At 35.7% G+C, this 13,450-nt stretch overlaps 1 protein-coding gene across 1 annotated transcript in view; it reads left to right on the forward strand.

Moving 5' to 3' along the window:
* Positions 1-1,733: 1,733 nt before the first annotated feature.
* atp10a (ATPase phospholipid transporting 10A) overlaps positions 1,734-13,450 on the forward strand; it is a 63,803-nt gene continuing 52,086 nt past the window's right edge. Inside the window, exon 1 of the mRNA XM_073851202.1 lies at positions 1,734-2,161. Coding sequence (XP_073707303.1) covers positions 1,734-2,161 — 428 coding nt within the window. The remainder of the gene's footprint in view (positions 2,162-13,450) is intronic.

Here is a 13,450-nt window from a genome sequence, read left to right on the forward strand (position 1 = left end):
GTGAGCTCTTTTACTCTTATTAGTACATTTTTCAATCAGATAAACATTTAAACATTCCTGTGTCTATGAGGTTCCATTTCTGCTTTTGTACCTTTTCTCAGAAATTAGTATATGTCGATGTATATGCTCTTTGTTTCTATCGTCTTGTTCTGTCATTTATGGAAAGCTTTTGTAATAAATGATGGCGTTCAGTTTGTGCCGAAAAGTCTTGACTGCTTTGTACAATGCATTTGTCTTTGTCTACAGTTATTGCTGTTGTTTTATCTGTGTCGTCCTCACTGTCGTGCATTTTATAAGTTACTGTTCTTAGTAAACTTCCTGCAATGCATTTTACAGATATCAGGACAGGTAAACAAATAGAATGCTTAGATTTTTCTCAGTAATGAGTTTTCTCAAACTTTAAGATGCATTTGTCTTTTTAATATATGAACTGAAATGAAGCTACCTTAGGTTTTATCTTTGAGCTTTGTCAGTCTAATATGTGACCCTGAACTGCAAAACCAGTTGTAAGTAGCACTAGCCAAAAATACATTGTATGGGTCAAAATGATCGATTTTTGTTTAATGCCAAAAATCATTAGGATATTAAGTAAGGATCATGTTCCATAAAGATATTTTGTTAATTTACTACCATAAATATATCAAAACTTAATTTTTGATTAGTAACATGCATTGCTAAGAACTTCATTTGGACTACTTTAAAGGTGATTTTCTCAGTATTTAGATTTTTTTGCACCCTCAGATTCCAGATTTTCAAATAGTTGTATCTTCTCCAAATATTGTCCAATCCTAAATATCAGTTTCAAAAAAATTTACCCTTATGACTGGATGATGATGATGACATAAATAATACAGAGCAGACAGACACAATCAACTTTTATTGTCATATGCCAGGTTGAGTTTCATAATAACTACATATACAGCACTTGCCTGTGAAACAATGCAGAAATCTGACTGCTACAGTATCTGCAGATCATTAAAACCAGACTAGATACTACCTGCTACTGTATATTCAGATGTCTGACTTAATAGAATTGTGGTTTGCTTTATTCAAAATGACATGTTAAGCAAACTGGTGATAAGGACTTAGCAAAAGAATAAGCGCATCTTTTATATGTACAATTAGGCAATGAGGTTGTCATTGTGACAGGTTTTTGTGAACTTTCCCGTAACATAATACCACAGACTGGACACAACCGCCGTTTCTGGTGTCTACAAAACAAAGAAACTCTGTTTATACTTGCATCTTACAAGGTTTTCTCAATGGTAACGCGTGGCACTTCCAGTTGAGATGTTTCATTGGTGGGTGGGCGGAGCTTTATTTGCGTCGGCGTTGACGTTTTTTGGTACCTCCCGTGATTGGCTTGTTTTTTTCAGCACGGCCTGCGTAAACCACCGCGTGCACAATCATAAGGATGGACTTTAAATAGAAATACTCACCTGTAGGTTTATCCAAGTGAGTTATACAGCGAAAATGTGTAACAGCGCGTATGTATAATCGCTCGGCCCTGCCTTAAAGCATCTTCATCTACTGAGGCGAAAAAAAAGATGCCGCTGTAAAACTTTTCAGTGCTGACGAGAGAAAGGGAGAGAATTGACGCGATGGCTGAAGACGATAAACCAGAGTGAGGAACTTTTCATACGGCCCTTCGCCATCAAGGAGGATCAGCATGATTACATAGATACCATCTTTTATTGGTTCAAGGAATAGAGACAAAAGTTTTTGGGCGAAGTATGGCGCGAGAGACCGGAGAGTCTGGAGAAACGAAAAGTACCAAAGTGAAAAAGCATAAAAGAAGGAAAAGCAAAAAGGAGAGCAAAACCAGGATTGTACACGCCAACATTTTGTATGACCATACCAAAGGAGGGGATAACCCAAACAGACACTATGCAAACAATAAGATCAAAACCACAAAATACACTCTGCTTTCTTTCCTACCGAAGAACCTCTTCGAACAGTTCCACCGATTTGCCAACGTGTATTTTGTTTTCATAGCCTTACTGAATTTCGTGCCTGTGGTCAATGCTTTTCAACCAGAGTTGGCTCTTGCCCCTGTGGTTTTTATTTTGTCCGTTACCGCTATTAAGGATTTATGGGAGGATTACAGACGACACCGCTCGGATAAAGAAATAAATCATATGGACTGTCTCGTTTACTGCAGGTAAGCACGTGCTTGAAAACCGACTAAGTTAGGTATAAAGTGCCATCAAACCATGTGTCTGTTTGTTTAGTTTTCCTCGTCGAGAATGAGCACAAATATACTTATGTGACAAGATTTTGCCCTGCTGCTGAGGACCTGTGGGCCTGCCTACCTGTTGAACGAGGAGTCTCAGGATGTGGCTCATATCTAATACTTTGCCTTCATAAGCAACATTTTGAACAAGCACTTGCTGGGATTTTCCAACTGTAAAGTTGTATTCCTGAGTTATTTTGTAACTTTTCACACTTTCCATCCAGATTTAATTCTAAAACGCCGGTTAGCGTTCTTATTTGCATATGTAGGAGGTTAACCATACGGGACCACCTGCTTTGTTGCTTGTCCATTTGTGAAAGAGTTGCCACGTAATTCTGCTTTTTTTTACTCGATTGACATTAATATTTAATGAATAAAGCATTGAGTGAGTTTCCGATTTGTTGTCTGTTGCTAAACAACTCCCAATTATATTCAGGTATACTGTTTGTATGCCTTTGGCCCCTCTATTTGGAGCTGGGTTTAATTAACCCAGGGTCAAAAGTGATGCTTATGTACAAGTATGAAACTGAAACAGTTTACTTAAGATTAAACAGGAGTTTACCCCAGGGTTAAATGCAGTCTAAGTCCAAAAAATGCTGTCAAGGTTGGCAACTCACTAGATTTATGAAACCCAGGTTGGGGAACTTGGGTAGTGATGTTAATATGCTGCCTTTATTTTATATGTTGGTACATTTTGTTGTGTGAAACACCTCAAACCACATAACACCTATGAGAACATAGTACTGAGAAGTAACAGATATCGAAATTTCACACTCTGTATGTGTGAGTGCTGTCAGTGTGGCTGATATGGTTGTGCATTTTAGCTTTCATTGTTACTCATGTATGTCATCACTTAATGTCAATGAATTTGATGAATATTCAGCCAAGTTTGTCTCTGGACACAAGTATAAGCTTATAAGCTTATAGAGTGCCAGCATGGAACATAAACAGTGCCACTGATCCAAATGAAACTTGCATATTTTGCTGATTATTGCTGCTGAAAATGGTCAATTATTGTCATGTTTTGGGCTGTAATAATTGGTCGGACTGGGAAAAACATTTGGAGTACTATAGACTGCCAAAAGTTATAACAAATGAAGGAGAAGAGTGCAAAAACTATCTGAGGAATAAAAGGTGTTTGTCGTTGGCCAAACTGAATCAGGATTTCCAGGCCAAGAATCTGAATTATTAGACTAATATCTTAATTATTCCACTTGTATGTATCTTTACCACCCATTGACTTTTGTTTGTCAAAATATTTCTTCTTGTCCTGCTTACTTAGTCCTTCTTTATATGATTGAACACCTTTCACACTTTTTCTGTGGTTTAGTCAGTAGTACATTAACCATGAAATCCATGCGCATCTGGGTAACTGACCAAATCGTCACGTAAGTGCAAACCCTCTATTGGTATTAGGTATGTTATGTAATTGAATAGCTGATCACCTCAGATACTGTTGTCTTATGTTGAGTGCAGGATTGCTGTAAATTTAAGAATAAAACTTGTTTTGTTTGAGCTAGCTGCCAAGGCAACATTTTTATTTTATTTTTTATTTGAAATAAAACTTCAAAATATGAATAAAAGCTATAATAGTATCTCAATTATAATACGAGTGAGGGTTAATTTGCTCATTCAGTCAATTAAGTCTTTAGAAACTTGAGTGAATGGAAATCGGGTCCTTTCACATTATGTGGCGAACGCGTTACCCCTAGTTGTGAAAGTGTGTCAGATAATCTAGCGCTGAAGGTTAGTTAGAGACTTTCTGCGTGCTGTTTAAGTTCAGTTTTGTCCTTGGTGATAAACACAGTGTGCTTATAGCTGGAACAAACTATTCACCTCCATGCACTTGAGCTACAGGTTTAGCAGATAAAACTTGACAGGAAATTTCACTTTGTACAGAAATGAAGGACGCTGTCATGCTTTCTCCTGAATTGTCAGTAAAAAATCGGCCTTGTTTGGAGATCAGCCTGCCTCTCATCTGTGCTTTTGAGGGCTTCCACTTGTTTATTTTCTGGAGTCAGAGAGTCACACTGGAGACTGTATTTCTTGATGAAAAGCGTCTCTGTCAGCCATGTTAAGGCCGTGTATCAACTCTGTCAAAAGCCACAGTGTTTCCCAGACTCCACAATCTGAGCTTGTGCTGTATCAATGTTGCTCTCAAGGCTGGGTTTGATTGAATTTTCTCAAGCAAATGACTCTATTTTGAAAACTGTTCCTGTTGCTAACAAAGCCACAATGAATTACAGCCAATTGAATTTGCAGTGTGATGTCATCCCCTCTGAACCTGATTTGACCTTTAATATGATTGCAAAGTTTGTCACAGAGACTCATGCTTAAATTACTAGCCACTGGTTGGATTGTTAAAGGACACATTTGCATTTAGTGCTAATGAATAATAATAATATGTCTTAAACGTTCCAAGTGTGATTTGTACAATGGGACCAGACACGTTTCTCTAGCAACTCCTCAGTTTGACGGGATGTTTTTGTATATGAGCAATGTTTTCCACGTGTGCATGGCATCCAGGCACTACGCTCTTAACTACAGACATCTGGTGCAAGTGTCATGTTGTCTGATGTTATGGAAATAACCAAGTGATTTAATAGATTGGTACAGGAGAGATTTTATAAACTTTCTGAGTATAAAACAGTTTGTTGTTGAACACTGCAGCGTTGTGTGTGGCAGTGATGCCTATGAAAATATTTGGTCAACATGTTTCAATTTTGTATTGTGTTATTGCACAATGATGTAAAAGTGGATAAAATGATAAAGGAATGTGGATATTGCAGGATTTCTTCAGTCTTTCATCATGTTTTGCATCTTGCCTCATCTATGAATTCAATCTTTGGCTCCACGCAAACTTCAAAACAGCTGAGAAATTATAGAAGTCATTTATTTAAGTCATGTGGATACTATTATGGATTATTTTAAAATGATTTCTCAAGCTTTCTAATTTCAGTTGATCTGTCATTGTCTTTGGCCTATCAGTTGTTTGTGTACATAGTTGAAATCAAAAGTTTACGTACACCTTGCAGAATCTGCTAAATGTTAATTACTTGACCAAACTAAGAGAGTTTACAAAAGTTGTTCAAAAGTTTACATACACTTGATTCTTAATACTGTTGTTATACACTTGTTGTTATTCGAATGATCCACAGCTGTTTTTTTTTTTTGTCTTATTTGTCCTGAACAGTAAAACTGCCTGCTGTTCTTTTTATTTTTTTTTAGCATTTTTGTGTTTTTGAACCCTTTCCAACACTTACTGTATAAAGATCCATCTTTTCATACTGAGGACAACTGAGGAACTCATATGCAACTATTACAGAAGGTTCAAATGCTCACTGATGCTTCAGAAGGAAACACGATGCATTAAGAGCAAGAGGTGTAAACCTTTAAACAGAATGAAGATTTTCTTATTTTGCCTCAATATCATATTTTCATTTAGTACTGACCTTTAGAAGCTACATAAGATACTTACATGTTTCCCAGAAGACAAAAAAAGTCAAATTTACCCTGATCCTCAAATTCAAAAAGTTTTCACCCCCGGCTCCTAATACATTGTGTTTCTTTCTGAAGCATCAGTGAGCATTTGAACCTTCTGTTATAGTTGCATATGAGTCCCTCAGTTGTCCTCGGTGTGAAAAGATCATACAAAAGCATACAGTCATTGTTGGAAAGGGTTTAAACACACACAGAAAAATGACTAAAAATGTCAAACAAGGGACTCAATAACTATCACTAAAAAAATAAAGTATTAAGAATCAAGTGTTTATAAACTTTTAAACAGGGTCATTTTTATAAATTTTAATATTATTTTCTCTTGTGGACTATATGTGAACGTCTTGTGTGAGGTATCTTATTTAGATCAGATTTGCAAATTCTGCAAGGTGCGTGTAAACTTTTGACTTCAACTTTATATACAATGTCAAAAGTTTGGGGTCTGTAACAATTTGTTTCAGTTGTCTCTTATGCTCACCAAGTCTGCTTTTTTTTATATCAAAATACAGCAATATTGTGTAATATTACAGTTCAAAATAGCTGTTTTCTAATTAGATATATTTTAAAATGTAATTTATTTTTTGCTATAGCAAAGCTGAATTTTCAGCAGCCATTACTCCAGTCTTCAGTGTCACATGATCCTTTAGAAATCGTAGGATGCTGATTTGAAGGATAGCATTTATTTAAAAACTTTGCTGTGACTTTAATTTTGAATAGTAGTGTATTACATAATGCTTGTGTGTACAGTGTGTTTTATGCTTATTGTAATGTTATTAGCTTATCAACATGCTAATGTCAAATTCTAGTCCAGTTTCAATTCTCCCTTGCAGTATTATTTCCAGATCAATCAAACTAGTAAGGAAATAACAAGTGGCCTATAGAAAAGGTTTTTTGTTCTGCATATAGTCCCCTTCATGGTCGCCTCCATGTTGAGATTACATAACCAGGCATCTGCTACTCTCATATCTTTCCCCAATAATCAGACTCTTTGTTTTTTTAGATTAAATTAATTGAAGATAGTAGCAAGACAACTGCAAATAGGGTATTTCTACAATGTCTTCCTGTGTAATATTGTATCAGCGGCATCATAAAAGGCCCTGATTGGTCATTGGCCATGGTTTTCAAAGCTGTCTGTTGGTTAGGAAGGCCAAATGTCACCGAATCTGATCTCTGATTGCCCATTTTTATAGTTCAGGCTCAAGGTTTGGCTCTAGCATCTGACGGCCTTGACATTTTGCAGAAGAATGAGACTCGCAGAAGGCTGTTTAAACAGTTGGACTGAATGAACCCTGCAAGGTCAGCAAAAAGCCTTCTGTATATGGTAGGATATGTATTGTATGCTTGTACAGGGCTCGAAATTGCGACCGTTTTGGTCGCATATGCTCCCAAAATTTAATCTGCGCGACCTCAAATTATATTTGGGAGCATTTGTGCGAGTGGGAGAAATTGTGGTGCAACTTACTTTCATTTCTTTACAAAACGTTCGCTTGCCTAACTACTGCACAGACTGTTGTGAGCTGATACAGTGACATGTTCGCCGTTCTCTCTTTTGATTGTGGACAATTAAAAGCTCTCCAATCTGCTTTTGAAGAAATCTATATTTCTTGCAACAGCGTACATTCTGTCAGATACAATTCTGCCGCCTCCGTCTCAATATACTGTACAACGCAGCATACATTCACATCAAATGATAACTCGGCGGCGGAGTTCCACTCACGCAAGGGTGTATTTTCCACTCGTGACACACTTCTCAAAATCCCGTTTGTGTCCTCCCACTTTCTAATGGTTTTGTTAAAGTAATCTCTTGTAATGTACAATGCACGCTCAGCAAGGCTGAGAGTTTTGCACGGTCGTTAAAACGAAACCAAAAGTCAAACGCGCACACGCATTCAAAAGCAATTTTAATACCCCACGTTTAGAGAGCGACTCCCCAATGCGCGCAAATTAGGCTACATAAAATATCTAGGCTATTATTATTATGTGGGCTTTAATAAGTTGTATAGTGTCTATAGCTCTGTATCTGAAAAAAATCGGTCATTTGCACTTTGAATATTGAAAGAGTAGCCTGCTTTGATCATGCCTGCATATACTCGAAGAAAGAAGTGTCGTTTATTTTTTGTTGTTTATACTGTAGATTGTTTAAAAATGCAGTGGTTTATTGTTTAAATGGCTGTACCTACAATACAGAAAACAAATATCTTGTTCATGTACTCATATTTTCATTAATTCTTGTCCCTTGCTTAAGGCGTAAAATAAATATATAAAAAAGGCTTCTGGATTCAGTACATTTGCTTGTAAAACATCTGCAATCAGAATCGACCATGAAGAATCAAGATCGGCGCATTACTAAAAAGAAATTAGGTGCTCCTAAAAATTTTTGGATGCTCCTAACTTTTTGAAGTTGGGAGCACCAGTGCTACCAAGTAAAAAAGTTAATTTCAAGCCCTGCTTGTACAATCAATATGCCTAACTTTGTGTGTGTGTGTGTGAGAAAAAGAGAGTCTGTGTGTGTAGGAAAACCTCCACCTCTGGCCCTAGAAATATTTATGAAGCGCGGAGGATGACTTCTTGTTATGAGTTGTTCTTCTGTTTTGACGTGTTTATGTTCATATTTTCACCATCTTAAATATAAATTAGGGGGGCCTTGTCTGCCAAGCCATAACATTTCTGTTTTTGCTGATCGGCTGTGCACATGAAGGTATGTGCATTTCATTCTGACGGTTATCCTGTTCAGACAGAAAAGGCTGTTTTGGGGGAGACCTGCACAAATGGAGTTCCTGTTTAGCTTCAGGGTAAACACAAGTTGATGATTTGTTAACATTGCAGGGTCTCGGAGATGTCAGCACTGAAGGTGGATGCTCATTGTTGGATGATAGGAGAAAGGGTTATGTAAGATCAGGACACACACTGATCTGAAATGCCTGAAACTGTTTTTTGTTGCAGCAAAGACAGGAATGTGATGGGAACATCTCGAGTCGGTGCTGTTTTCTGTACTTTTTATGCAGGAAAATTGCTAAACCCTTCATAACCTGCCTCTCCGACAGTTTGGCATGGCCTATTGTGCGTTTGAGAGCACTATCAAGTGTAACTCGTAATATAATGCAAGTAATTTTTCAAGAGAGACAGAGGGATCAGGAAAACAATAGAAATGTCTAGAAAGCGAGTGCGTCCCCTCCTTTCCTGTGTTCGGCGGCCAGCAGCGGGATCAAAAGACTTTCTATTGTGTTTCTTGCTGCTCTTTTCAAATGCTTACAAAAAAAATATCGCACTGTTTTTATGAAAATCTGTTTACAGTGTGACATGGTTTCCTGGGGGATTTTGATATCAACGCTTGTTTTTTCGGCAAGAGCTGTGAGAGGACAGGACACTTGGAATTTAAGGAATTTTGAGCTTTTGCAGGGTGAGATGGTTCACGTGCTCTCAAACTGCTCAGGTTCACCTTGAATAGGCTCAGGTCCAGGTTTAACATGAATAGCTGTATCATAGCAGCTCTTAACAGAGACCTTGGCTGTTGTAAGGAGGTTGTTGTTGTTGTAGTTTTTCTCAAGATTAAGGCTTATTAGTCATTCAATTAATGTTATAAAAACTGGTTTTATTAAGTGATTATTTGTCATAACGTGTCATAAACACGTACACATTTTTGCTTTATTCATCAAGGGCGCATTAAGTGACTTGCTGTTCATCAAAGAATCCTGAGAAAATGTTAAGTTTCCACAAAAATGTTAACCAGCACAACTGTTTTCAACATTAGTGTTTCTTGAGCACCAAATTCGCAAATTAGAATAATTTGTAAAAGGTTATGACACTAAAGACTGCTGCTGCTGATAATTCTGAATTGTGTATGTTAACTGTTACATTATTATTATTATTATTATTATTATTATTTTTAAATACATTTATGCTACCAGTCAAAAGGTTTTAAACGGTAAGATTTTTATTGTTTTTAAATTACCGTAATTAAAAAAATGATAAATAGTCATTTAAAAAAAAAAAAATTACTGTTTAAAATAACTTTAATTTTTTTTTATATATATTTAAATAGAATTTAATATGTAATTAATTTTCAAGCTGCTTTTTTTTAATCATTACTCCAGTCACATGATCCTTCAGAAATCATCCTAATATTCTAATGTGCTGCTCAAAAAACATTTTTTTTTATGTTGAAAACAGCTGAGTAGACTTTTTTGAAGTTTAGCAGAACAGCATTTATCTGAAATAGAAATCTTGTAACATTATAAATGTCTTTATTATCATTTTTGATCAATGTAAAGCACCCTTGCTACACAAGTATTAATTTCTATAATTTCATTGAATGGTATAGTGTATAATATCACAAAAGCTTTTTGTTTCAGATAAATGCTGATATTTGGATTTTTCTATTCATCAAAAAAATTACTCAATAATAATAATAATAATAATAATAATACATGTTTCTTGAACAGCAAATCAGCATATTAGAATGATTTCTGAGGGAAAACTGAAGACTGGGGTAATGATGCTGAAAATTGAGCTTTGATCACATAAATAAATTACATTTATATATTCAAATAGAAAACTGTTATTTTAAATAGTAAAAATATTTCAAAATGTTACTTTGTACTTTGGATCAAATAAATGCAGGCTTGGTAAACAAGAGATTCTTTTTAAAATACTTTTAAAATACTTTTGACTGGTAGTGTGTATTTATATTTTGTACATTTCATAATTTGGTTAAAGTTTCTACAGTTTGACACTAAATATGATGTGATGAAATATTCACAATTTTAGAGGAGAATTTTAGCTGAAACACCACACTGTGTAAGAGTATAAACTTGTGTCATAATCATTACTTTTATTACAGCAACATTTTGGCAACCACAATTTTCCCTTTTGTTTTTTTTCCCCGTCAGCTCCGATGAGACTTCTGTCCCACTCAGTTTTTCCATGCATGCACACTAGTTTCTGTCAGTGATTCGAAGGCTTGGTTTGGGTGGTCCGACTCTGTTCAGTAACTTATTTTTCTTTTTCTTTCTTTCTTTGATATTGGATCTTCAGCTTGATCTGTGACGCAATATTGGCCTGTATGCATGTTTTTGGATTTGACCATTTGGATTTGTAGGAATTGTGTAGATGAAGATCAACCAGAATCTGATCTTTCAGGGACCAACCTTTGATTTCTGTTGACTAGATACACCCATAGAATTCTTTATTCTGCTGAGCAGTTTGTTTTCTCTCGGAAGTCTTGTTGGTGGACCATTTCCACATTGTGTCTCTGGAGGAAATGACCTTCGGGTTCAGTTCCAGTGGCCTTTTCTCTAGGACCGTGTTAGAATATCAATGCATTTGCTATGTTTCTATGCACATTTAATTTTTTTTTTTTTTTTTTTGGAATAATACTGTAGGTGACACATAATGGGATCTAGAGTATGACTTTAACCCCCAGAGGTAAAATAAAAACAATCAGTGACTCCACATGGAGGTTTGTTGTGTCACATGACTGCGCTCGCCACAGAACCCAACTCTTAAATTTAGAACACTTGGTAATTATCTTGATTGAGAGTACGCCAAAAAAAGCTGTGTAAGGAAATACACCCTGTTGGCAAATATATTGGGTTTCCTTCATCTGGTGATTGCTTGTATGGAGATTTAGCAGTGCTACAATTACTGCATCACTGTTTATGGACTAATATGATTAGTATGAGTTCATTATTAGTACAGAATTTTGTTGAAAACATAATGGGGTATAGACATTTATTTATTTTTGCATTATTTTTCAATCCATTATTTAGTCGATTAAATCATGTTCTATATTGTAGCTATATTTTCCTCTAACATCCACTTATGTTTATCTTTGTCAAAAGTAGCCGATAATCCAGTTGTTCAAAATGTGAACTAGGACCCAATTCTTCAATGATTCAAACTTAAAATCACAGATCTCGATGTGATGCGTACACACTCTCCTCCTAAATGAGCACATGGGAAATTTCATCATGACGCACGTCACATGAAGCACAGAGTCATTTCACACCATTTGAATCACTATAAAAAGCCATATTCTCCAGAATGCTCCAATTAAACTATGCAACCAACTGTTGAAAGTACGGTTTGAAGGGTTAAAGAGAGACGTCAGCTGTAGGTTTCGAGTGCTCAGAGTTTCATGATAAATCTAAAATTGGAGTTTAGTGAATTTTGGTCCATTTAGCTTTGCTTTGATGACTTTTAAAGGGATAGTTCAGACAAAAATTAAAGTTACCCCATAATTTACTTGCCCTCTAGCCATCCTAGATGTATATGACATTCTTCCTTCAGATGAACACAATTGCAATTATATTAAAAAAATTTCTGGCTTTTCCAAACTTTAAAATGGCAGCGAATGGGTGTTGAAATGTAATAGTTCAATAGTAGGGGTGTGACGAGACACTTATTTCACGAGACGAGGCGAGATTTTGGGTTCACGAGAACGAGACGAGACGAGATTTTTTAACTTTTTTAAATAAATCCTCAATGATGAAATATATAGGGGGAAATAGTATTTTATTCAACAAAAAACACAAAATGCAAAAAAATGTAGGTGCATTTTGATATGAACTTGTACTTTATGAAATTAAACTTATATTTTAATGAATTATATGCAGTAATAAAAATGTAAACTAATGCTGCATGATTCTGAGTAAACTGAAAAACTATTTTCTTTTATAAACTTGATCACGATTCTGAAGAAAAAAAGGATTAGAAATCTAAACAAAATTACATAATTTACTAGTGGTTCTGAAATAATGTTCATTGCTTAAGTCTGAAAAAAAATGAAGGATCCCGTCTCTCAATTTATAAAGACTTGTTTCACTATTGGAATCTCTTTAATATAATTCAATGATAAATACTTTTTTTTTTTTTTAAACGTGCAGTTGTCGCCCTCTCCTGGCGAAGAGAATAACTTTTGCTCTACATGCATGTTATACTTTCGTTTTGATCGCTACTGTAGACGATGTGTTTATATCCAAACTATAAGCTTTTATCCCAGTACTTATGTTATTTAAATTTCTGTAACAAAGACATAATGATGATTATGTGGTTAAAAAGACTGTTTGTGTTGCTTTCTGAAACCATAGCAGTAAGAATGCAGATTTGAATGTCTTCAATAACTTCCACATCGTAAGCGTCAGTGGAGCGCGTTAAACAGTTGTAATAGACATCGCTGAATCGTTGTCATTCATGAATAAGATCGCATGGTGTTTGAATAGAGATCGTGATATTTTAACTATTAGTCATGCAGCTCTAATGTAAACCCTGCACAATGTTTTGCCATGATATCGTCGTTCTCGCGAGACCAGTCAGATCTCGCGGGACACATCTGAATATTGCGAGATCTCGTGGCACGAGATCTCGTCACACCCCTATTCAATAGAAGTCCAATAAGTATTAATAAAGGCCCCCTGAAGCAAATCGGTGCGTTTTTGTGAGGAAATATATCCATATTTAAAACTTTACAAACCGTAGTCTCTAGCTTTCACTAACTGTCGTACGTGTGTTCACGAGAGAGAGGCATTCCAGCGGCTAACGTAAGCTCTGATGAGAATAGTATCGCAAGAACCAAGTTTTGTTATGTGTGGAGGAAAACCTATATGTGTATATGTGTATATATATGTATATATGTGTATATGTGTATATATATGTATATATGTGTATATATATGTGTATATGTATGTATATATATGTGTATATGTGTATATATATATATAT

This window comes from Garra rufa, chromosome 12 (assembly GCF_049309525.1).
Source record: "Garra rufa chromosome 12, GarRuf1.0, whole genome shotgun sequence".
NCBI classification, from domain to species: Eukaryota; Metazoa; Chordata; class Actinopteri; order Cypriniformes; family Cyprinidae; genus Garra; species Garra rufa.